The sequence below is a fragment of the Bufo gargarizans genome, chromosome 10, assembly GCF_014858855.1.
Source record: "Bufo gargarizans isolate SCDJY-AF-19 chromosome 10, ASM1485885v1, whole genome shotgun sequence".
Lineage (NCBI taxonomy): Eukaryota > Metazoa > Chordata > Amphibia > Anura > Bufonidae > Bufo > Bufo gargarizans.
Window position 1 is genome coordinate 73,363,502 of NC_058089.1, and position 25,572 is coordinate 73,389,073.

The 25,572-nt window shown below is 45.9% G+C and overlaps 1 protein-coding gene across 3 annotated transcripts in view; it reads left to right on the forward strand.

The window, feature by feature from the left end:
• NXF1 (nuclear RNA export factor 1) overlaps positions 1–25,572 on the forward strand; it is a 75,205-nt gene that overhangs the window by 34,045 nt on the left and 15,588 nt on the right. For all 3 annotated transcript variants that reach the window (XM_044269418.1, XM_044269417.1, XM_044269415.1), the window contains exons 3-13: positions 7,875–8,016; positions 8,290–8,373; positions 8,468–8,572; positions 9,951–10,028; positions 10,170–10,239; positions 10,320–10,408; positions 11,899–12,006; positions 20,439–20,548; positions 23,428–23,464; positions 23,610–23,678; positions 23,763–23,818. In XM_044269418.1, coding sequence (XP_044125353.1) covers positions 7,875–8,016; positions 8,290–8,373; positions 8,468–8,572; positions 9,951–10,028; positions 10,170–10,239; positions 10,320–10,408; positions 11,899–12,006; positions 20,439–20,548; positions 23,428–23,464; positions 23,610–23,678; positions 23,763–23,818 — 948 coding nt within the window. The remainder of the gene's footprint in view (positions 1–7,874; positions 8,017–8,289; positions 8,374–8,467; positions 8,573–9,950; positions 10,029–10,169; positions 10,240–10,319; positions 10,409–11,898; positions 12,007–20,438; positions 20,549–23,427; positions 23,465–23,609; positions 23,679–23,762; positions 23,819–25,572) is intronic.

Genomic DNA, 25,572 nt, shown 5'->3' on the forward strand with positions numbered 1-25,572 from the left:
TTGATGCCTCCATTAAAGTGGGCAATTCTGGGGATACGCTGATACTATTGATCAAGAGGGCTCTCAGCTGTTTAGTAGGAGTCTGGGTGGCTTTTATTTGAACCCATGGGGCAGAGATTTCCATCGACCACCAATTTCTCAGGGCCTGCATTTGGGAGGCCAGGAAGTAGCCCTGTAAATTAGGGAGACCTAACACTGCCCCCCTTCCCCTTTGGTTTCTTGTTTGCCGTAGGTAGATGTGTCTTGTTTAATTATTTCCGGTAAAGGAATGTAGTTCAGTTGGTATAAGCGGGAGAGGACCGGGGAAATGGATATACCCAAGTATTGGACTTTGTCCTGCCTCCAATCTAGGTAAAATTTCAGTTTCAGGGACTGTAAGGTACAACTTGGAATATTTAAGGGCAAGATTTGTGACTTGGTCTCAATTACTTTAATATGACAGATGGCTATATTCTTCTATGACAGAAAAGGCTGCAGTTAGGGCTTTTTGAGGTGAGGATAGAGCTAAAAGAACATCTGTGTAAAGTGAGATACAGTGGTTCTCATCGCCTATTTGTATACTGGAGATGTCTGGGTGTAGTCTTATTGCTTGGGCTAGGGGTTCCATGGCAAGGATAAAAATTAAAGGCGAGAGAAGGCAGCCCTGTCTAGTGCCATTTGATAGCAAGAAAGGTGTGGATAGAGCTCCATTTATAAATGCTCTACCTGAAGGCCTACCATAAAAGGCCCCTATAGCTGTTACAAAGCACTCTCCAAGCCTCAACACTCGTAACACGGAGAAGCCAAACGATCAATTAAGGCGGTCGAACGCCTTCTCTGCATCCAGGGTCATTAGCAAGGCTTATTCCCTTTTACGGTTAACCCAGTCAATCGGGTTGAGAACCCGGCGTGCGTTATGTTATCTGTCTACCTCTTACGAACACTGGTCTGGGTCTACTAGAGATGGCAGAACCTCGGACAGTCTATTTGCAAGTATTTTGGCATCGATTTTTAGGTCCGTATTTAATAGGGAGATGGGCCTGTAGTTCTGAGGCTTATCCGTAGTTTTGCCTGGTTTCGGTAGAGCCACTATTGTGGCTGAAAGCATCTCATCAGGGAAGGCGCCTTCAGGGAAGGCGCCTTCAGAGAAGGCCTTATTGAAAACTTGGGTCAAATAAGCGGAAAGGAGGTTCTGGAAGGTTTTGTAATAGAGATTTGACAGGCCATCAGGGCCTGGTGACTTATGTGCAGGGAGGGAAGATATATTATTTTAGTGAATTCTAATTGAGTGACAGGCTGTGATAGTAGATCTCTCTGGGTGGTGTTTAATGATGGGAGGTTAAGTTTATTCAGGAACATATTGATCTCTGATGGAGTGGCCTTTTGGGTCTCGAGAGTCTTTAAGATTTTATAGTTTTGAATAATATTTAGCAAGGTTTCTTTCATATGTGACCAGGAGGCAATCCTTGAAGGTTAGTTGGGAAAGTATTTCTTGGATCCTTTTGTTCTCTAGTTTTTTGGCTTGGTGGCCTACTTTAATAAAAATACCTCGGATGACCGCCTTATTGGCATTCCAAAGGCTATATGAGCTGGAGACCAACAAGCTATTTAATAGAAAGTATTCGGAAATGGCCTTCTCTAATTCAATTCTGAATGCTGGATTTGATATGATGTAGGGGCTGCAGCACCATAAGGTGTCTTTGTGGTTGAATGCTTCTTTTATTGTGAGGGTAATGGCGGCGCGGTTCCTATGGTGGACTTAGAGGATAATTGGAGTAAATATCTACCAACAAGAAACAGGTCAATATGTGAGTAGGTTCCATGTACTTGTGAGCAGAAAGAGTAATCTTTCTTAGATGCATGGTGTAACCGCCACACGTCATATAGTTCTTCCTGCAGAAGCAGAGGGTGGAGTACTGGGTAGGAGCTTCTGGTGGTGGATGAGGAATTGATTTGAGGCATCAGGAGTGATATTGAAGTCACTGCATACAATTAGATGGTCTCTCTTCACCTTGTTCGCCTTAGCTAGCACTGTGTTCAAGAAATAGATTTGGTGTTTATTTGGAGCATAAACCACCACAATAGTTTAGGTGATATTGTTCACTGAGCACACCTGTATAATAAATCTGCCATTTGGGGCAGTAATTGGGGTACTAGGGAAAAAGGAAACTGAGTTATTGAAAGCCAGTATGAATCTCCTCTGCTTCTTGCGGTAATGAGCTTGCATAACATGAGGGAATTGGCGATGGTGGAGCATCTTTGTGCACTATGTGGGTTTCTTAGATGCAGAGGATATCTGCTTTAGCTGTCACAGCTTCAGACCAGAGGTAGGATCTTTTTTGTGGGCTGTTAAGGTCCTTATCGTTGATTGATATCAAGTTAAGACCCATAGGCAATAGTAGAGAAGCTCAACACTTCACTGGGGGTGATTAGGTTCAACTCAGGATGGGCCGCCCAGATTACCGAGTACCAAGGGGCATTCGTAACATGGAACACTGGGGTAAGCTTATTGGCATGTAAGCATATGAGACATGGTCTGTACCTAGAGACAAGAGGTAAAACATAAACTAATAACTATAATCCGGAGTGGGATAAACTTCCCATGGTGAATAACAGTTCAGAATCGTACAATGAAGGGGGTAAAAGTCCTGGTTGAAGCCAAGTAACTATGTAGTGCGCTCCTGCATTCACGTACCCCTTTTTGCCCCTACTGTGTGCCACTCTGAGGTCACGAGTTGGGAATGAGAAAGGTGGGGAGGCCAAACTGAGCCAGACGGGCATTCTGAGCGGATGCGCATCCACTCAGAATGCATTGGGGCCGTACAGATGCGTTCGGGGCTGCTTGTGAGAGCCTTCTAACAGAACTCGCAAGCGGAGCCCCGAACGCTAGTGTGAAAGTAGTCTAAGGCCCCTTTCACACGGGCGAGTTTTCCGTGCGGGTGCGATCCGTGCGGCGAACGTATGGCACCCGCACTGAATCCTGACCCATTCATTTCTATGGGGCTGTGCACATGAGCGATGTTTTTAACGCATCACTTGTGCGTTCAGTTGAAATCGCAGCATGCTCTATATTGTCCGATTTCAACGTGACGCAGGCCCCATAGAAATGAATGGGGTGTGTGAAAATCGGATGGCATCCGCGAAGCCGGCATCTCCTTGTGTCTCCGCTGCTGATGAACAGGACCTGGGGTGAGCTACTCCATTAAATAGAGCTTAAGGACCTTCGATGACGTCACTCCGGTCATCACATGATCTTTTACCATGGTGAATCACCATGGTAAAAGATCATGTGACGTACCATGTGATGACCGGAGTGACGTCATCGAAGGTCCTTAACTTGTATTTAATGGAGCAGCTCACCCCAGGTCCTGTTCATCAGCAGCGGAGACAGAAGGAGATGCCGGGCTTCGCGAGCAAGTGGACTAAGGTGAGTTAAATTTTTTTTTATTTTTTTTTAACCCCTCTAGCGCTGGTTTACTATGCATTCTGTATTCAGAATGCTATTATTTTCGCTTATAACCATGTTATAAGGGAAAATAATACAATCTTCAGAACATCAATCCCAAGCCCGAACTTCTATGAAGAAGTTCGGGTTTGGGTACCAAACATGCGCGATTTTTCTCACGCGAGTGCAACGCATGACAATGTTTTGCACTTGCGCAGAAAAAATCGCGCATTTTCCCGCAACGCACCCGGCTCTTATCCGGGCAAAAAAAATGACGCCCGTGTGAAAGAGGCCTAACACTTACAGATCGGGCTGTATTTTCCTCAGTTCTTGTCTGGTTTTCTCCAAGGCCCGTATGCCCTATTGCTGGCTTTATCCTTGGCTTGGGAAACCTTCCTCTGGTATATGTCTCCTTGCTGTAGAATATCCTTCTGCCCTTCAGCTCTCTGTTTGGTTGGAATAAACTTGGCTCTGCACTGCACTTTTGAAGGAACTTCAGGAGGCAAACTTCCCCTGGATTTACTCCTGAGCTCCTCTTGCTCAGGGACTCAGGCAGGCTAGACTGCACTGACTAGCCTCCTGGACTAAACTGCACTGCCTCACACAGACCAAAAGTTTGGACACACCTTCTCATTCAAAGAGTTTTCTTTTCATGACTGAAAATTGTAGATTCACACTGAAGGCATCAAAACTATGAATTAACACGTGGAATTATATACATGACAAAAGTGTGAAACAACTGAAAATGTCATATTCTAGGTTCTTCAAAGTAGCCACCTTTTGCTTTGATTACTGCTTTGCACACTCTTGGCATTCTCTTGATGAGCTTCAAGAGGTAGTCGCCTGAAATGGTTTTCACTTCACAGGTGTGCCCTGTCAGGTTTAATAAGTGGGATTTCTTGCCTTATAAATGGGGTTGGGACCATCAGTTGCGTTGTGGAGAAGTCAGGTGGATACACAGCTGATAGTCCTACTGAATAGACCATGGATGTCAAACTCATGGCCCTCCAGATGTAGCAAAACTACAACTCCCAGCATTCCTTGATAGCTGTAGGATGCCCAGGTATGATGGGAGTTGTAGTTTTGCAACAGCTGGAGGGCCACGAGTTTGACATCCCTGGAATAGACTGTTAGAATTTGTATTATGGCAAGAAAAAAGCAGCTAAGTAAAGAAAAACTAGTGGCCATCATTACTTTAAGAAATGAAGGTCAGTCAGTCCGAAAAATGGGGAAAACTTTGAAAGTGTCCAAGTGCAGTCACAAAAACAATCAAGCGCTACAAAGAAACTGGCTCACATGCGGACCGCCCCAGGAAAGGAAGACCAAGAGTCACCTCTGCTGTGGAGGATAAGTTCATCCGAGTCACCAACCTCAGAAATTGCAGGTTTGCAGCAGCTCAGATTAGAGACCAGGTCAATGCCACACAGAGTCCTAGCAGCAGACACATCTCTAGAACAACTGTTAAGAGGAGACTGTGTGAATCAGGCCTTCATGGTAGAATATCTGCTAGGAAACCACTGCTAAGGACAGGCAACAAGCAGAAGAGACTTGTTTGGGGTAAAGAACACAAGGAATGGACATTAGACCAGTGGAAATCTGTGCTTTGGTCTGATGAGTCCAAATTTGAGATCTTTGGTTCCAACCACCGTGTCTTTGTGCGACGCAGAAAAGGTGAACGAATGGACTCTACATGCCTGGTTCCCACCGTGAAGCATGGAGGAGGAGGAGGCGTGATGGTGTGGGGGTGCTTTTCTGGTGACACTGTTGGGGATTTATTCAAAATTGAAGGCATACTGAACCAGCATGGCTACCACAGCATCTTGCAGCGGCATGCTATTCCATCTGGTTTGCGTTTAGTTGGACCATCATTTATTTTTCAACAGGACAATGACCCCAAACACACCTCCAGGCTGTGTAAGGGCTATTTGACCATGAAGGATTGTGATTGGGTGCTGCGCCAGATGACCTGGCCTCCACAGTCACCAGACCAGAACCCAATCGAGTTGGTTTGGGGTGAGCTGGACCGCAGAGTGAAGGCAAAAGGGCCAACAAGTGCTAAGCATCTCTGGGAACTCCTTCAAGACTGTTGGAAGACCATTTCAGGTGACTACCTCTTGAAGCTCATCAAGAGTGTGCAAAGCGGTAATCAAAGCAAAAGGTGGCTACTTTGAAGTACCTAGAATATTACATATTTTCAGTTGCTTCACACTTTTTTGTTATGTATATAATTCCACGTGTTAATTTATAGCTTTGATGCCTTCAGTGTGAATCTACAATTTTCATAGTCATGAAAATAAAGAAAACTCTTTAAATGAGGTGTCCAAACTTTTGGTCTGTGTGTGTATGTATGTAATATATATAATATATTTTTTTTATTCACCCAGTGTCAGCAGCGACGTTTCAACATCTTGTTGCTGTCTTTCTCAAGCTATGTGCACATGTGTTACAAGCGTACAATTTAAAGGTGCATCAATTAAACTTGTAATCGGATCAATTTATACATAGAAAAACCAAAATTCATAAAAACAGTAGTTCATATTAGTGAGCAAATTTCATAGCTGATACTGCAAAAGTTACAAGATACAGTACATATAGAAAGTATATTAAATTGCATAGTTTCCCAACATTATAAAAAGTACTGTAGTTACTTCTAATTGGTGCAGGTGTGTCCCATTGATACCATAACATTAAAACTCAGTCAGCTGATAGTTTGTAAAGAGCCGGCATCGCGGTCTTGGTGGCGTCCTCATTCAGTCTCTGCGCATGCCTGGGAGTATCAAGTCACGCGATTCCTCAAGCGCAGAGAAACTGACTGGTAACCACATCAAAGATGACCGGGCCTGCCTCCCTCCCAGTGTGCGCATGTCCATGTAGAAATATCGGCCTCCCACCAGTGGTCACGTAATCAAATGTATAATATTATATATTTTTTTTTTCTTTTTGAAAAGACGGGGCAATTTTTACTGTAATTTAAAAAACGTACTCAGAAAAACATATATATATTTGCAATGATTGCATTTGTCATGAATAGGACAAGGCGAATTAACATTTTTTTTTTTTTTTTTTTTACTGTATTTAGAAACCCAATAAAAAAATCCCTGTAAATGAGCAATAAAATTAGGCTAAATGCAGTCTCAAATGAAACCACACCCTCTGCATCCTGCACATGATGGACAATATATGCTACAGTTAACCAGTGACCAACCCAGGAGCTGAGTCACATGTTGTGTTTTAGCCTAATGAGAGAGATTTCATAATTAGGATTTGGAGAAGGGGCAGAGGGATAGCAGAGCATGGAGAGGCTGGTGCTGCTACTAGGGGGCTCATACCATGGGGGAGATCATGGCACCAAGGCTGATGGAGCAGGAGCTGGACAGGTTGGTCATTAGTTCAGTACCAGGCTGCTGGGCACTCGGCTTACAGGGAACACTGGGATGAACCCCTCAGTAGCAGCACCAGCCTCTCCCTGCCCCTTCTCCAAATCCTGATTATGAAATCTTTCTCATTAGGATAAAACACAATGATGTGAGTGAGAGGAACTAGCAAAAAATCAAGCCTACACCAAACAGTGTGCCAATTACCAATTTACCATCCAGCCAGAAAATTCCCCCATAAACAATAGGCGTCAGTGCCCCCATACACGGCGGCAGTCACGCAGTGCCCCCATACACGGTGGCAGTCAGCCTGACACAGGGTAAAGCCACTCTAGCCTCCGAGATGGCGCTGCGAATGCAGCCTCCACGTTACCTTGCCCTGCTGCTGCATGCTCAGACCTACTTTCAGTCAGAAAAAGGGGGCAGCAGTAGCGTGGTAATATGTGGTAGGCGGTGCCCCGCTGAGCTGCAAACAGAACAAGGACGTATTGAAGAAGTCATCATGTGTAGGTATTTTGCCAGCAGGGTGAGCAGCACTCTGAGCGGACATTCTAAACTTGTGAGCGGGGGCACAATAATTGCAGCTTAGAGGGAACATTGGTTACGACCACGCTGTAATCCACTCCATTTACACTATAGTAATAAGCAGCGGCCTATGCACACTCCCACTTTCCCAGCCACCAGAGAGGCCACTGCTGATAGATTGCAGGGTGGTCATGACCATGGATACATGCAGTGCATCATGTGATGGGAAAATGAATAAAGCCAGCAAAGGAGACAATATAGACAATCGCAATACATTAGTAAGTGTCTTGTAATAACTTTCTCTACATGATAAATGCTATTTGCGGAAGTGACACAACCCCTTTAACTATGCGTCTACTTATTTTTCCATCAATCCTATTAGACAATCATTTATTGCAGGCGGAATACCTAGCGTTTTACTGGGAATGTGGCTGTCTTATGAAAGTGTTATCCAAATCAACTCTATAGTTGTTGCCAGGGAACGGGGGAAGATCCAAATTAACCAATATGTATGATGTATTTTTAATGCTTTCTTTGTATTAAACCTCCAGCAATCCTTACAGTCGGGGAGGGAGAAAAAGAGATGACAGACCAGGGAGAGACAGAGTAAGCTCCCATGCGAACATGTCTAGAGACACTCCCCATCATCCTAGAAATGAGACAAGAGAGGACAAAAGCTGGTTCAAAGTCACAGTAAGTCTATTACAGTATTACAGATTATAGATTGCAATGATCAACAGAACAATAATGTAATATACAGTAGAGTAGAATTCCAGTGTTCTTGCCTGAATATTTTATATAATATAGCATGATGAGTTTGGTTTCTGTCAAGTACTTATTGCTTTAATGGTGTAAAATAACATCATGTTTTAGTTGGTGTAATTGAGAGGAAAAATGTATATAATACTCATTGTGCAATGCTTTAACAACTTTCAATTTTTTTTCATATTTTTTTTTAAAAATCAGATTCCTCATGGGAAAAAATATGATAAGGGATGGCTAATAGGTCTCTTACAAAGTGCCTGTGCGCTACCATTCACACCTGTTGAGGTAAGTCATATGTTATTGAATAGTCTGGGATGGCAAAAAAAAAAAAAAGTATTTCATCTTTCACTTTTTATTGTATTTTTTTTTTTTTTTATAGTATCATTGTGACCATTCTCGAGCTCACTTCTTCGTGGAAGATTCTGCTGTGGCAAAAGCCTTAAAACAGATTTCACGGACATTCACTGACCGAGAAAACTTCAAGGTAAAATTAGTGTAATAAACACAGCAAAAAATAGTTTGGTGTGTAGAAAACCAGTAGTAGACTATTTGTTGCTCTTATTTCCCACAGTACCTTAGAAACAATTGTGGTGGTATGGTATCTGGTCACCATGGGCAACTGCTCCACTTTTCCTTTGCGCCAATTTTGATACAAACCCAGATATACTAATGTGTTTCTACACTTTTTTTCCGTCTCGCTCAAAAAGGGATGCAGCCTAGTGGGAAATGGGCTGGAGTCTAAGAGGCTTCATTTTTTGCTTAAATTGCACAACGGTTCTGGCATTAAATGTCTCATAATAAGCTGATAATTGGTATAGAGCCAGATGAAAGGATCTATCCCTGCACCTCATTTATCCGGAGCCACTGTGATAAACCTGGTGCAGGTCTAGACAGCCTGTCTAAATGTCTGCCATCTACAGGCTTAGTAAATTACTGTACGAAGCAGGAACCGAACCAGAGTTCAGGAGATGTGTTTCTTATTTTATTTATTTATTTACAGTACAAACTAGGGATGTCCCGATACCATTTTTTTTTTTTTTTTTTTGTATGAGTACCGATACTTTTATTTAAGTACTCCACCGATACCAATTAAATAAATAACACATTTATTTTGTGACGACTGACCAACCAAAAGTCCAAAAAACAGCCCCCAGCCTTGGCCCCGCAAAAAAAAAAAACTATAACATGTCCTATTCTTGTCCGAGATTTGAGGACAAGAATTGGCATTTATATTGAAGGCTGTCCGTGCCGTTCCGCAAATTGCGGAAGGCGCATGGACGCCATCCATGTTTTGCAGATCCGCGATTTGCGGACCGCAAAACACACCACGGCCGCATCCATGAGGCCTAATACTGTACGGAGCTCCTGCTCCATACAGTATTGGAACAAAGTTTTATGCGAATCGACTTCAGATGTGAGTATGTTCTGTAGCTCATAAGAGTATTTATGTATATAAAGACATAATTATGTATAATTTATGTCTTGCTAGTTCTGAACTGTCTGGAAACTTGACTTTTGTTCTTTAGAAGTGGTAAAGGGTCATGTAGCAAAAGAAAATCAAATATTCCCAAACATTTTCTTTGTTGTACTATGACTATTCGCACACGTGTTGAAAATATATGTACAACACTTACAGTATTATGCTTTATTCACACAGTCAGCAATTTCCATCACTGATTTTGAGCCAAAACCAGGTGTGGCTCTAAACATGTAACAGGCGCAGGAAAGCCTGTGTGCCTGATCTGTGTGTAGACCCAATCCTGGTTTTGGCTCACAATCACTGATGGAAATCACTGACGTGTGAATAAGGCCTTATAGACATACCCTGATAAAATGTTGTATTATGTATCTTTTTATTTAAGGTTACGATTTTGACACATTCTTGTCCTCCCCCTTCGTTTCCGAAAAGTTTGACAGATGAAGAAATAGTACATTTAAAGGTATTTCAGATATTCAGTTATTGTTTATTGTGTGACCTGTGAGTGCCTTTTACCCACAGATGTTTTTCTTAGCTGGCTTAGCTCACCCGGTCCTGTAATATTTGGTCTTTCATTTCTATTATTTGGTCTTTTGTCCTGTAGAACTGTATGCAGAAACGATATGATGGAGCTCAACAAGCTCTCAATATGAAGGCCGTACGTTTGGATCCAGGTAACAATAAAAACTGGTTTCTTCTTCCACTTTTGTCTCTTATTCCGTATATTACTCATTCTCCTTTTTCTTTGATATAGGCCTAGTTGAAAACAAGGTAGACATCATTCTGAACCGGAAGGCTTGTATGCAGGCCATGCTACAAATAATTGAGGAGAATGTGCCAGAGGTGAGATTTTCTTTGTGTATATTGCATATGACTAGAAGCAGGGCTTTGAAGTCAAAGCTAGTTTTAAATGCAGTCTGTAAAAGTTAACCGATAGCAGCAAGAGTGGGGAGGTGGCACCAGCGCAGAATATCCTGATGCTGACGTCTGACATTATGAGCACTACAGGCCCGGCCTCCAGCGGCCATGAGCAGGCGCACCTTGGATGCTGCACGGGTGCGCACAGCGTCGGGCTGGGCTGTCTAGGACCTACCAGTAAAATTTTATTTTTGGGGCCCACCGTACGGATACATCCAAACATTACCTGTTCAAACAGCAGCAAGAAACAACAAGATGATTGATAATGGGGTGCTTGCAGTAACTTTGAGCTTAGAAGTTATCTTAGCTACATGAACGTGTCTATAATAATAAACTAGGTCGTTTCTTATATTCTACCCAGTTTTTTTTATATGAATTAAGGTTGGTTGAGGTGCTGTACACTGCCTATCTATATGTAGTGCAGTAAGTCTACTGTATTATTGGCACGGTACCTTCTGTGACAGAGGTTAGAAGATTGGAGAGACTGACTGTCTCTTGATTCTCAGTGTTGTGATTTGGTAATGACCACACCTCTTGTCAGGTGCAGCTGGCAGGTCATTACTGCTTCACTACTTAGTTTGATCTCACACTTCATACCATGCTGTTGATATTCTCTGCTTGGATTTGGAAGAGTTGGTGTGTGGACCTTACCGGTGTTCCTGCTCATCCATTTTCTATAAGATAAGTTGTACTGCTCTTTGTATTTGGTTGTTCCCCTGTGCTTGTTACTAGGCTTCAGGGAGACGCTGGTTCGTTCTCCTGGGAAGGAACCAGTAGTCTCATTCCCTGCCACTACCTAGGGCATTTCAGGCCTCCTAGGGTCTAGGTTCCGGCATATGTATTTTCACACCTTCAAGGACTATACATACTGACAGGAGTCAGGGCTATGTTTAGGTGCTTCCTAGGAGGTAACCCTTTCCCTCTCCCAAGCCTTGAGGCCTAGTTCTGTGTCCCTCCCCTGTATTTGTGATTATGTGCCACTTGTGCGGGGGGTGGAAGACAAGGGGCGCATCTTTCTCATGGGCCCATTGGGGTATTCACCTGTATAAGTCCAAGCCTGGGCATGCAGCTTAGAAGGAACACTGCACATGTCCTAAAAAATGTTCAAACATTGATATTTAGGGGGTCATTTATTAAGACCAGCGTTTTAGACCTTCCGTGAGCTGGGAAAGCCGCATAGTTGCGCCTCAAGCTGCACCAGAAATGTGCCTAATATAGGTGTATTTCTGGATAATAAATGACCCCCTTAGTTGGGACCTACCTGTATTTACCATGATTAAAACATGAAAACATTTTAGTGATTTATCTGAAATATAGTTCAGATGTTTATGAAGAAAATGTAAGCTTTAAATAAGAGGGAAAAAAGTTGGTTCTCATTGTAGCTCCATGTTTTCACTGTTTTGTTTCTACAACAGCTGCTGTCTTTGGATCTTAGTAACAACAAACTCTATAAACTTGACCATATGTCAGAAATTCATCATAAAGCTCCTAATCTGAAGATTCTTAACCTGTCTGAGAACATGGTGAGTCCCTTAATTTCTCTAAGATCAGGTCTACACTGTGCCTTAATTTGTGCTTACACAAGTTGCAGACAAGCCTCACATACAAATTTGGAATGAATAAATTGAAATGGGAAAAGTTGTGAAAAAAAAAAAAAAGTTGGGGTACTTTCACACTAGTGTTAATCTTCCGCTATAGAGTTCCGTTCTAGGGGCTCTTTACCGGAAAAAAACTGATCGGTTTTATCCAAAGGCATTCTGAATGGAGAGCAATTCGTTCAGTATGTATCAGGATGTCTTCAGTTCAGTCACTGTACGGTTTTTGGGTGGAGAAAATACTGCAGCATGCTGCGGTATTTTCTCCATCCAAAATCCCTGAACACTTGCCCGAATGCCGTATGCATTATTTCTCGCTCATATCATTGGGGGACACAGGACCATGGGTATAGCTTGCTGCTCCCCTGCTGTTTGCTCCTCCCCTGCAGGCTATACCCCCTCCAGCCTGGAGAGAGCATATCAGTTTTTAGCTTAGTGTCGTAGGAGGCAGACCTCCCTGCTTTGCAGGGTGGCACTTTGATTATTTTATTTTTTATTTTTTCCAGAATCCGGATGGGGGGTCCAGGGTCGCTTGCGTCCCTGCACCCCCGGGAGGCGGGCCGGTGTACCTCGTCCACCGCCTTGCCGCCCCAAGAAGAAAAAGCGGACCAGGGCAGCCTCGCTCCCCTGCTTCCCCCCAGCTACAGGACTACCCTTTCTTCAGCCCTCTTCTGCCCGGACCCCTGTTGCCTTGTGCCAGCGGTCGTAGGGTGGTCCTGCTGGTGTTTCAACTGAGGGTGAAGTCTACAGATGAAGATAGGTAAGTGACTCGTCTCCCCTAGCCTCCCCCCCCCACTCACAGTATAACAGCGTGCCGTACTGCACGGCACCAGTGCCCCTGAGCGCCCGCCCGTCTGCCTGCCCGCCCGCCCGCGCTCCCGCACCCGGTGAGTTCCGCCGGCACCTGTCGCGGATCTGTACGCTCCGTCTCCCTCTGTTCGCCGCTGCATCGCGCACGGCAGCGTCTTCCGTGCGGTCGCAGACGGCACTGCGCAGGGCAGATGCGCTATTCGCGGCGCGCCGGGATCTTCGCGGCCGCACGGCGGTGTCGGGCTCTTCCCCTCTGCTGCAGCGAAGCGGCCCCTTCTGAGCAGCCATATTATCGGGGACTTAGGCACGCTGGCCGCGGCTGCGGTCACGTGCACAGGGGTGGGCGGCGCTTGCGGCCCTCTTCGTTATCCTGCCGCTCCCGGGCTGTCAGGGGGCGTGGCTTATTCTCCCGCCCTGCTGAAACTTCCTCTTCCTCTCAGCGCAGCGTGGTGGACACAGGACCTTGGCTCCCGCTCCACTCTGGTAGGAGATAGATACCCCGTTCAGCAGGATATCAAACCATGTCTGACCCAGCCACTGACCCCCCTCAGGCAACCTGTGTGACCACTCACTATGCCTGTTCAGTGTGTTCAGCCAAATTCCCTCGGGGCCAGTCACTCTCACTGTGCTCGGCTTGTCAGAAGCCCGCGCAGAGCAATCCCCCTAGGACACTGCAGCCCACAGAAGCCTTAGATCGCCCTGTTCAGGGGGAACCAGACTGGGCAAGGTCCCTGTCTCGGGCAGTGGAGGACCTCTCTAAGGTTTCCCATTCCACCCTTTCTCTGTTGGGTCGTTTGGTAGATAAATCGCCACCCGTGCAATCCGCGCAACCGCATTGCACACAAACCAGGGGCAGACCTCCTAGTAAGCGCCCCAGAGCAGGTAACCGTTCCTCCTCTGACGCCTCTGCATCCCCCCCTGCTACTGGATCCCAGTCACAGGCGTCCTCCCTGCTAGGCGACGCACTGTCAGAGGGTGAGCTCGGGGATTCTGATGCGGATATGGATCTGGAGCACTCTTAGATTGCTTCCATGGTGGATAGCCTGATTTCGGCAATAAGGGATACCTTCCGGGTTCAGGAGGATCTTCCCTCCACTAGCCAACAAGGGGTGTCGTTTCTGCGTGCGAAACAGACTCCTAAGGCTTTCCCGTTGCACGAGGATTTTTCTATTGTGGTTAACAAGGCTTGGGACCAGCCAGGTTTGCGTTTTGTTATCCCAAAGCGCCTGGACCTTCTCTACCCCTTTCCACGCGAGACAGTGGAACTGTGGTCCTCCCCGCCGAAGGTGGATCCGCCGGTGGCTCGACTGGCAAAATCTACGACCATTCCGGTAGCGGATGGTTCGTCACTCCAGGACCCGGTGGACCGTCGCGTAGAGTCGCTCTCCAAGTCAATCTTTACGGCGAGCGGTTCGGCGCTGCGTCCGATTTTCGCGTCCGCCTGGGTAGCCAAGGCGGTTTCGGAGTGGTCCGTCCGGTTAAGCCAGGACATTTTGTCCAACCTCCCGCCTGCTGAGCTCGAATTGTCTGCGCTCCAAATTTCACATGCGGGAAAATATATCTGTGAAGCGGCACTGGATGCTGGATCGATGGTCGCTCGTGCCTCAGCTCTCGCCACCTCGGTACGCAGGGAGTTATGGCTCAAGGCCTGGAAGGCTGATTCTTCCTCTAAACGCTCTCTCCTAAAGCTTCTGTTTTCTGGGGCTCGGCTTTTCGGGCCGAAACTGGATGTCATAATCTCAGAAGCTACGGGTGGCAAAAGCACCCATCTGCCCCAACCCAAAGCGAAGCGGCCTTTTCAGTCCAGGCCTGCGTCCTCACGCTTCCAGTCCTTTCGCCGTTTCTCGGGCACCCGTTCAGCCCCCACCTCCGCGGCGGGACCACCCAACCAGGATCGGCGGAAGGGCCCATCCTTTAAGCCCCAGCAGGCTTGGCGTCCACGTGCCCAGCAACCTCGCACAGCGCCAGGTAAGCAGCCTTCCGCATGAAGGTTTGTCCCCACCTTCTCAGGTGGGGGGGCGTCTTCTCCTGTTCCAGGGCATTTGGCACGCCCACATTCCGGACGCATGGGCGCTCGAGGTAGTTTCCTCGGGCTACAAAATAGAATTCAGGTCCCTTCCCCCCAACCGTTTCTTCCCTTCCCAGCCTCCCAGGGATCCCGTCCGGGCCGCGGCTTTCTTGAACGCCGTCCAGTCCTTACTTCTGCGGGGGGTTATTTCTCCGGTACCTCCAGAAGAGCGTTTCACAGGTTTTTATTCCAACCTGTTTGTGGTCCCCAAGAAGGAGGGCGATGTGAGACCGGTGCTGGACCTCAAGCTTCTGAATCGCTATCTGCGGGTTCAGAGGTTCAGAATGGAATCCCTTCGTTCCGTTGTAGCCTCGTTGGTGCAGGGGGAGCACATGGCGTCTTTGGACGTACAGGATGCGTATCTCCACATACCTATTGCTACCATGCACCAGCGTTTCCTCCGATTTGCCATCCAGTCGGATCACTTCCAATTCGTCGCGCTACCATTCGGTCTGGCGACGGCCCCGCGGGTGTTCACGAAGGTTCTGGCACCACTTCTGGGGATTCTGCGGTCCAGGGGCATTACCCTTCTCCCATACCTGGACGACATCTTAGTCAAAGCCCCGTCGGCGCCGCAATGCGCAGACAGCCTTCGGATTACGATGAGCACGCTCACTCGCTTCGGCTGGATTCTCAACCGAAGGAAGTCATGCCTGTTTCCGACCACTCGGATCAGGTTCCTGGGTATGACGTTGGATTCCGAGGCCGCCGTGGTCCGTCTCCCTCTGGACAAGAGATTGGGCATTCAGAATGCAGTGGTTCTGCTCAACCGGCATCGCAAGGTATCGATTCGCAACTGCATGCGAGTTCTGGGGCTGATGGTGGCCTCATTCGAGGCGGTACCGTTCGCCCAGTTCCACACCAGGGTGTTTCAGCGGCTCATCCTGTCCTCCTGGGACAAGTCCCGGGATTCACTGGACATCAGGATCTCGCTGCCTCAGCCCGTTCGCGAGGCTCTCGCCTGGTGGATGATTCCGGACAACCTGTCGTCAGGGAAGTCGTTCCTGCCGGTGTCATGGACGGTGATTACGACCGACGCCAGCCTCCGCGGTTGGGGAGGGGTCTTCGGTACTCGGACAGCCCAAGGTGTCTGGTCTCTGTCGGAGTCCAGACTACCCATCAATATCCTGGAGCTCCGGGCCATCTACCTCTCCCTTTGCCATTGGACCACCGATTTGCGGGGCCGTCCGGTCAGGATACAGTCGGACAACGCCACAGCGGTCGCCTACATCAATCACCAGGGGGGGACGCGCAGCGGACCGGTGATGGACGAGGCCGCGAGGATTCTGCAGTGGGCGGAAGCCCATGTCCCGATGGTCTCGGCGGTCTTCATCCCAGGCGTGGACAATTGGACGGCGGATTTCCTCAGCCGAACGACGGTGGATTCGGGGGAGTGGGCTCTCCACCCGGAGGTGTTCGAGGACCTTTGCCTCCGGTGGGGTCGCCCGGAAGTGGACCTAATGGCATCTCGGTTGAATCACAAACTCCCGTGCTTCCTGTCTCGCGCAAGGGATCCGATGGCCTACGACGTAGACGCACTCGTGGCACCGTGGGGCGACTTCAATTTTCTGTATGTATTCCCGCCACTGCCGCTCCTACCGCGGATTCTTCGCAGAATCAGGATGGAGGGTGTTCTAACGCTCCTGATTGCCCCGGACTGGCCGCGCCGAGCTTGGTACTCGGAGCTCGTTCTGCTCCTGGGGGACGCGCCGTGGCCTCTTCCACTCAGGCCCGACCTGCTCTCGCAGGGCCCAGTCTTCCACCAGGGTTTACATACGCTGCGTTTGACGGCGTGGCTATTGAAACCTTCCTGCTGAAGAACAGGGGTTTCTCGGATGCGGTCGTTCGAACGATGATTAGGGCTCGGAAGCCCTCCTCGGCGAGAATCTACTATCGTACGTGGAGGTCGTTCTTGAAATTCTGTGAGGACAAGGACCTCCCCTCCAGGAGTTTTTCCCTCCCTACGGTGTTGGCCTTTCTTCAAGCAGGTTTGGAGCTGGGTCTGTCCCTAAGTTCGCTGAAGGGGCAGGTTTCGGCCCTTTCCATTTTTTTCCAGCGTACGCTGGCAGTGCTGGGGCCCGTCAAGACCTTCATGCAGGGTGTTGCGCACACCGCGGTTCCATATCGGCCGCCGTTGCATTCCTGGGACCTGAATTTGGTGCTGGTGGCACTTCAGTCCGAGCCGTTTGAACCCCTGAGGGAAGTCTCCCTCCGCATGTTGTCGTGGAAGGTGGCATTCCTGGTTGCCATTACGTCCATCCGTCGGGTGTCGGAACTGGCGGCACTGTCGTGCAAGGAGCCTTTCTTGGTGTTCCATCAGGATAAGGTGGTGCTCCGGACGGTGCCGTCGTTTCTGCCGAAGGTGGTGTCGGCGTTCCATGTCAATGAGGACATTGTCCTCCCCTCGCTTTGCCCTAAACCTTCTCATCCTAGGGAAGTGGCGCTTCATCGTCTGGATGTGGTGCGGGCCTTACGGATCTACCTGGCCGCGGTAGCCTCCTTTCTGCGAGCGGACTCTCTGTTCCTAGTTCCGGAGGGTCCTCGGAAGGGTTTGGCGGCATCCAAGGTGGCGATTGCTCGGTGGATTAGATCGGCCATTCACGAGGCCTACCGCTCCAAAGGCAGGGTTCCTCCGCCTGGCGTCACGGCTCACTCGACCAGGGCGGTCTGGGCTTCTTGGGCACACTTTCACCACGCATCGGCGTCTCAATTGTGTAAGGCAGCGACTTGGTCTTCGTTGCACACCTTCACCAAGTTCTACAAGGTGCATTCGTTCGCATCGGCGGATGCGGCTCTTGGCCGTAGGATCTTACAGGCCGCAGTGTAGTGGCTCGACTGTGGAGGTGGAGTCAGCGGTTTTCCCACCCTGGGGACTGCTTTAGGACGTCCCATGGTCCTGTGTCCCCCAATGATATCGGCGAGAAAACGAGATTTTTGTGAACTCACCTTGTAAAATCTCTTTCTCGCTTTATTCATTGGGGGACACAGCACCCACCCATTGTTGGTTTCTACTGAGACCAGTGGTCCAAGTTACCGGTTGGGACTGAGGTCAGGTTCGGTTGTTTGGTTGGACTGTGGTCTTCCTGTTTTGTTTTGTTTCGGTGTGTTTCTCCTACTGCTGAAGCACAAACTGATATGCTCTCTCCAGGCTGGAGGGGGTATAGCCTGCAGGGGAGGAGCAAACAGCTTTCAGCCTAGTGTCGCCTCCTAGTGGCAGCAGCAAGCTATACCCATGGTCCTGTGTCCCCCAATGAATAAAGCGAGAAAGAGATTTTACAAGGTGAGTTCACAAAAATCTCGTTTTTCCATTGAAATGCATTAATGCCGGATCCGGCTTTGTGTTCCGGAAACACTTTAAAAAATGGGAAAAAGATAAATACCAGATCATTTTTTAATGACCACCCGAGAGATCTGCATCCGGTATTGCAATCCATTTGTGAGACGGATCTGCATCCGGATCCATCTACAAATGGTATCCATTTGCATACAGATTGACGGAACTGCCTGCCGGAATCAAACAACCCAAGTGTGAAAGTAGCCTAAAACACTCATGTAAATGGCATATTTGAAAAACACATGCTTTTCTGTGCACTTTTTCCCCCCTTTGAGACTGCTTTTAATTATTTTATTATGCCATTTAAGAAAGCATGGTGCTTTTGTGTGTCTTATTGAAGGAGCATGGAGTTGGATGGTAAGGCTAAATGCACATGATCAGGATTGGGTGCAAATTTGCGTGCAGAAAATCCGCACCGTAGGTCGTGTAAATTGTATTCTTTGAGAATTTTAAATTCTCATGCAAGCGATGAACATTTTTTTCAGTTTTTAAACATGTCAGTTTATTTTATTTTTCCGATCCGGATTTTCTCTATTCACTTCAATGGGGACAGTAAAATCCTTACCTATTGATGCAGATTGACCGCATGGATTTCCCTGTAGATTTCAGTGCGGATTTGTCCGCACATAAATCCTGGACGTGTGCATTTACCCTAAGTGTGCAGATGCTTCCACCTTTACATTTTCTTGAATGTGTCCAATTTCTTCCAAAACAAATTGAATACAATGGCAAAAACCTTGACAGGCTGCAATTCACACCCTACTGGGTTTCCCCACAGGAATTGCGAAATGTATTTTTTTTCCTGAAGCTAGTAAACTCGCTTCACACATTTCAGGATATGTTGAGTCAAGTGCAAAGTAAAAATAAGACACGTCTGTATTTTCAGACATGGCAGTCACACTGCACTTTTTGCTGCATGGCCAAGAACTGTGTAACGAAAACATGTGCGGTTTTACTATGAATTGCTGTTCCAATGAGCCTTGCTGCCAAATCATGGCAATTTATGGTAGAATAGTATGTGGTTACCCTAAAGGTAGGGAAATTTTATAGGAAAGACTTTACCTCTCTCCCGATGTCTCTCTGCATCAAAGGCACCATCATTAAGACACAGTATATGACAGTATTTTCTCCATAAAAATTAATTAATGAAAAAGCAATATCCATAAAAAATGCACCATTGAGCTTTTATTTTTAATTTTTTATTTTTTATTTCAGTCAAGACAATACATGTGCACTCACTTCACACTTGTGTATGTATCAGTCTCAGAACTGTTGGTAGTCTCTTAACTGATGCAACTGTTTTATAGCCCATCCCTTACACAGCACTTCTTCTGGACTAGAAGAAAAACTGTGCTCCTATGGGTAGCTGTTAGGCCCCATTCACACATCCGCAATTTCGTTCCGCATTTTGCGGAACGGAATCGCGCACCCATTCATTTCTGTGGGGCCGCACAATGTGCTGCCCAGACCCACACTTCCGGGTCCGCAATTCCCTTCCTGAAAAAAATAAATAGAACATATCCTATTCTTGTCCACAATTGCGGACAAGAATACGAATCTTGAATAGATTACACACTAATGTTAATCAGTAGAAGGGTTTTTCTTTTTATTTATTTTTATTTTTTACGTGTGATTTTTCTTTCTTTGCTCAGAACTAGGAAACAATATCTTTTTGCTGTTTTATAATAGAATATATTGCTCACAAACATGTATCTGTAATGGTGATTGTTATATACTCATTCTATACTCTTGTAAGCTTTTATCGCTTTTATTATGCTTGCTAATAAAAACAAAATTTACAAGAATAGGCATATTCGATTAGTGCCGGCAATGTGCAGTCCGCAAAACACTCTACGGACGTGTGAATGGAGCCTTAGGATGTTAACTAGAATGCACTAGGATGTTAAATATTAGGTGCAACACAATGCCCCTACTATCAGCTACATTTCTGCAATGCTTTCACGATGCACTGATCATCCACTTGTCTACTGTGACTTGGGCAGCTTGTTCTGTAGTAGTGATACAATCCAGTGTTTTTCCTACTAGGAATCGAGCATTGCTGGTTGTGTATGCATATTAAAAGGATTTCACTGGGGCAGTTTTTTGGAGCCATTTATAAATTGCCTTTCTTATGTTTTCTGTGTACAGCTGAGGTCTGAAAAGGACCTGGATAAGATAAAAGGCCTTAAATTGGAAATGTTGTGGTTAGATGGGAATCCACTCTGCAAACTCTTCAGAGACCAAACTTCATACATCAGGTCAGTCTGACACTGTAGCCCGATTTGACAAAGCTAATTGAGCAGAATTTTGTGTGGTATTTTGTGGTAATGATGTACGGCTCTGCTTAAGACATACAGACAAACTTATTGGATGATTGATTTAAATTAATGGTTGGGATTTGTTCCCATACACCAGTCCTTTTCCCTCTGCCCTGGAGTAAAATGCACCTGAGTTAAGTCAAATGCCTCTTAGTATATTAGTCGCCTCTTTGGCTATCTATGCAAGCCACGGAGTGGCACGGATTTGAGCTATAACCTCACGGGAGGTGCTAAGCTCTGCCCCATTTGTCACCACTATTGAGTTCAAAAAGTTGCAAATTATTTTGCTATATGGCGTGGGCCACAACTTGAGACTTTTTTTTTAATACCACATCAGAGGCTTAAATAGCTTAATTAAGTCTCCAATGTATTTCAGTGTTACTGCTTGAACGTGTCATCAGAAAATTACCTATAGTTTAAATCACGTTTTTATGTTTAAAATATTTTTGATGATTATAATTTTCCAAAACTATCAAATCCTGCAGTTTCTGCACTGGCCACTAACCCTAATTGGTGCCACTACTTGGTCTGTACAGATCACTTTACTGCAGTTATCTTATCTATACACAGAGGTGATATTACAGGCAGGATTGGGATGACAGAACAGCTCTGACAATCACCTATTGCGAATGCTGGATCCTGTCTCATCTAGTCTCTTCTTGTACAATGCCCTCTGCACAGGTCACAGAGCATGCCCAGAAAACTCTCCCATAAAGTCAGTGAGGTCCCCTCTTGACCATTGTGTCTATGGCCCATGGGGCTGCCTTAAAGCAGTTTTCTAAATGCTGTTAATGCTCAGACAAGATGACCCCCGTAATTATGTTTAGGAAATAGAATTAAAAAAATCTCGGAATATAAAAAGAGATTAGAAAAAAGGATGTGTGTTATTCTCTGGTTTTCACTGGCAGAAGAAAATTTTGTAACGCATTATGTTTCATTGGAATTACACGCTGGTATCCTATGCTAATCACGTTGTGGAGAAAATGATCTGCTTCTTATTTTAAGTACTAGAATGTCAGCTTTCTGCGGCTTCGGATGCCGAGGCAGCTCCCTGGTGAGACTCCAGCAGATGGAGGCACATTTACTGGCTGGCTTCATTTGGGTGCCTTCGTATAATTAGTCTCTTAGGGAGCACTGTAAACCCACTTGTAGTGCCCCCCATGATATTCATCCTATGTGTGTACATATATACATCACTTGTGCACCTGTTTTCTTATAGTATCCATATTTAGTAATTGTGACAAAGCAATGTGAGCTACCTATGTAATATGAATCTTTTTAGAAAATATATATATATTGTTTTGTAAGCACACTTGCAACACTCATATCTATCAGTTTTCTTCTTTTAGTATACTCCTTTTACCCTTATTGATCTCTCATTTTCTGTTACTTTTACAGTACCATTTTATTTTACTCTTATGCCATGACACATCATTGCTCGCTCATGCCACGAAATATGTCCTTTGTCAGTTTTTATCCATTAATTGGTGCGTGCTGCTCTCCCTGTCTTCCTCTTGCTCCTCCCTATTCTTGGGTAGGAGGACTCCATTATTGGCTGTCTCTCAAGGTCACTTGTTACTCCAGTGCCAGCCATTTCCATTCAGAACTTGCTGTCTCCGTCCGCTTTTATTTTTTGTGTCACATTGTGGTTGCTTGGTCCATGACGGGTAAGTCTCCCCAGGCGGGAGCAACCTAAGGCAGACCTTATAACAGCCACGAGAAGATGAAGACTGAAGGAGGCGGTTGAAATGTTAAGCCTAAAGCATGTCCTCCTGTGTAACCCATGTGTCTCTGGAACCCTCCTTGCCAGGAGGATGGGCATTGTGCCCTTAAAGAGTTAAGGAGGAAAAATATCTGCTAATGAGCCTCCAAACCCTGGCAATAGTGCTCCGAGGCTGAGCAGTGAAAAAGGCAACCCTGTCTGGAACCTGTTTATAAATGTGGAACAGTGATGTAATATGGAGGAGTTGGAGGTGGATGGGCAGCATGCAGCATGTGGTTTTCCAGTACTGTCATAGGATCTACCCGTGGTTATCACCGCTTGCTGTTCATTTCTGGCGATTCTGCCACCTTCATTTTCCTGCTTTTCACCATACCAGGCCACACATTGCCACTTGCACATCATATATCATTTTTTGTTTTCTTCTTTTCTGCTGGTTTTCTTCTAATTCATCATTACATTCTTTTGTTTTATTTCATCCACCAGTCGCCTTTCAGATTGCCTCAAATGTTTTTGCGTATCACTTTTTAAGGAACACATTTTTATCTTTGTATGGTAGCTCACTATAAGTAATGCAAATCAGTGACCAAACCAAGATGATGAAAGGAGTTATATGTCCAGTGGTATAGTCACCATATCAGCAGCCACTGTACTTGTGCTTCCTCCCTGTGTTGTACTCATTGTAGGACCCTGCTGAGAAGAAGCCTAGTGGATTGCTGTCATGTCTTAGTCCAGTGTTAGCTGACCTTGCTAGTAGTATTCTAGAAAGCAGTATTTTCTTTGCATATAATTTTGGTTATTGAGCAAGAAGTGTCAATAATTTGCACTTTATAGTCTGTTTCTGGAAGTTGTATGCCATTGTCTTCCATGAATAATCAAACAAGTTCAGAGCTAATCACCAAATGGGACAGTTTACATACCCTAGAGCATGCAAAGGTGTTCTTCAGCAGAGCTGTGGCTGTAGTTCCACATTCCCTACTATCAGGGTATTGTAGAGGCATGGCCACGGTGGGGCTGGGCTTACTGTTTGCCAGAACTAATATTCTCCTTATTCCTGTTTATTTGTCCGTCGACCTGCGGATTTTGCCCTGGATGACAGTGCCTTGCGAGAACGTTTTCCCAAACTCCTGCGACTGGTGAGATCACTATGTATTGTCTGTATATGTAGATGTTTTATCAGTGATAGTTGGCATCTAGTGGCAGTAATATTAATATACAGTGTTCTTCTTTCTTCCTTGAATTTTCACCCCTGGTATATCTTCTATTCTTTCACTTTAATAGGATGGACATGACCTTCCTCCTCCAATCACCTTTGATGTAGAAACCCCCACAACACTCCCTCCTTGCAAGGTAAGGTCCTGCCTTAGTTTTTTCTCTTTAGTTCACTACTTTATGATCAATGACTAATAATTGGTTTCTGTCTTCATTTTTCAGGGCAGTTATCTTGCAACAGATGATATTAAAGCATTGGTTTTGCGATTTCTTCAACAGTGAGTAGATGCCCTATGTAGGGCAGCATTAACTGACAGAGAGCATTGTGAAAACGCTGGTCATTTACTCGAAATGAACCAGTCATTTTTACCATAATCAGTATTGACCAGATTGAGCCACAGTGCAGCTCCTCTTAGTGACCAATCGCCATACATTTGCAGAGCCTGGCACTGGATTTTAATCTGGAAAGCCATACATACTGTGTACGTCACAAGATTAAAGCTTGTCCCGTTCCAAACAGATGGCAGAAGCCGGTTATTATTGCTTCTGTCTTCTCATTTGCTCAGTACATAGCACTCAAAATATAGAGACTGTTCTCCTCTAACTGGGGTCCCTTTGGATGCCTGAATTATAAGTGAAAAAGTGCAAAAAAAGAGGCAACTGAATCCCCCCCCCCCCTCTCTATATTAAAAAGTGTGAAAATGTTTGCATACATATGAGAAAATACGTCCACATCAACAAACCATCACCAGTCTCCTTTTTCAAATGAAACTATACATATAGTATAACCAAAGAAATTGCACAAAAATCTTTGCATAGTAAATATAAATAAACTTTATTGACAATGTAAAAATACATACATGAAGATAAAAAAAAAAATCAGCACAAAGGTGGGACACAAGGGAGAGGAATAGGACCCAAGGAGGGGAAATCAGGGAATCAGGGAAAAATATATTAAGGTAAACATGGAGGTGTTAGGATTAATTAAAAACTTAGGTAATACCTCCTAACACCTCCATCAGTAGTCATGGAGCTCCACGACTACTGATGGGGGTGTTACCTAAGTTTTTAATTAATCCTTTCACACACCTGTGTGGGCAGTATATTAGGGGAGTGTTTGTTCATTATTTCACATCCCCAGAAAAAGCCAGATTGACTGGCGAAACGGCGTTGGGTCAGGAGGTGGCTGAGAGATCGTCAAACCACTCAGGGTATGCTTATCATTTTCTCTTAATCACCAAGTCTGTTTATCCTCACATTTGTCTCAATTTGCCATTGCTTGGGGCTTATTGTCTTGAGGTGTCTTGGTGACCAGCATCTGATTATCTTAAAGGGACACTGACAGGCCCAATAAGCATATTTAGGTATATATATGACAGTACAGGTCTTATAAAGTGTATTAAAATCATCTAAGTATCCCCCCTGTCCACCTTATAAATACAGTAAACTGAAGTTTTATAACCTGCTTGAATCGTCTTCAATCTGCCCAAGGGGCGGCGTTTCATCCCAACAAGCGCCCAGCCGGCCTCGCCCCAACTGCCGCTTTGAAGCGCCGCCCAGCTCATCAATATTCACTTCGCTGGGCGGCTGCTACTGTCCCCGACTTCACAAGATCCGGCGCATGCCCAATACAATCCTATGGGCACCGGCCTCTGTCTCATCTTCAGCGCATGCGCCCGGCACCCTCACTGGCCGGGATCACATCGCGCCTGCGTACAGTCTGCATCTTAGAGGCCGCTTCAGCCTCTGCATTATGCGCATGCGCCAGACACTGTTCAGCGCAGCGCTTCAGAGTGGGGACAGCAGAAGCCGCCCAGCAAAGTGAATATTGATGAGCTGGGCGGCGCTTTAAAACGGCAGTTGGGGGCGGCTGGCTGGGCGCAAGTGGAGATTGAACACGATTCAAGCAGGTTATAAAACTTCAGTTTACTGTATTTATAAGGTGGACAGGGGGGATACTTAGATGATTTTAATACACTTTATAAGACCTGTACTGATATATATGCTTATTGGGCCTGTCAGTGTCCCTTTA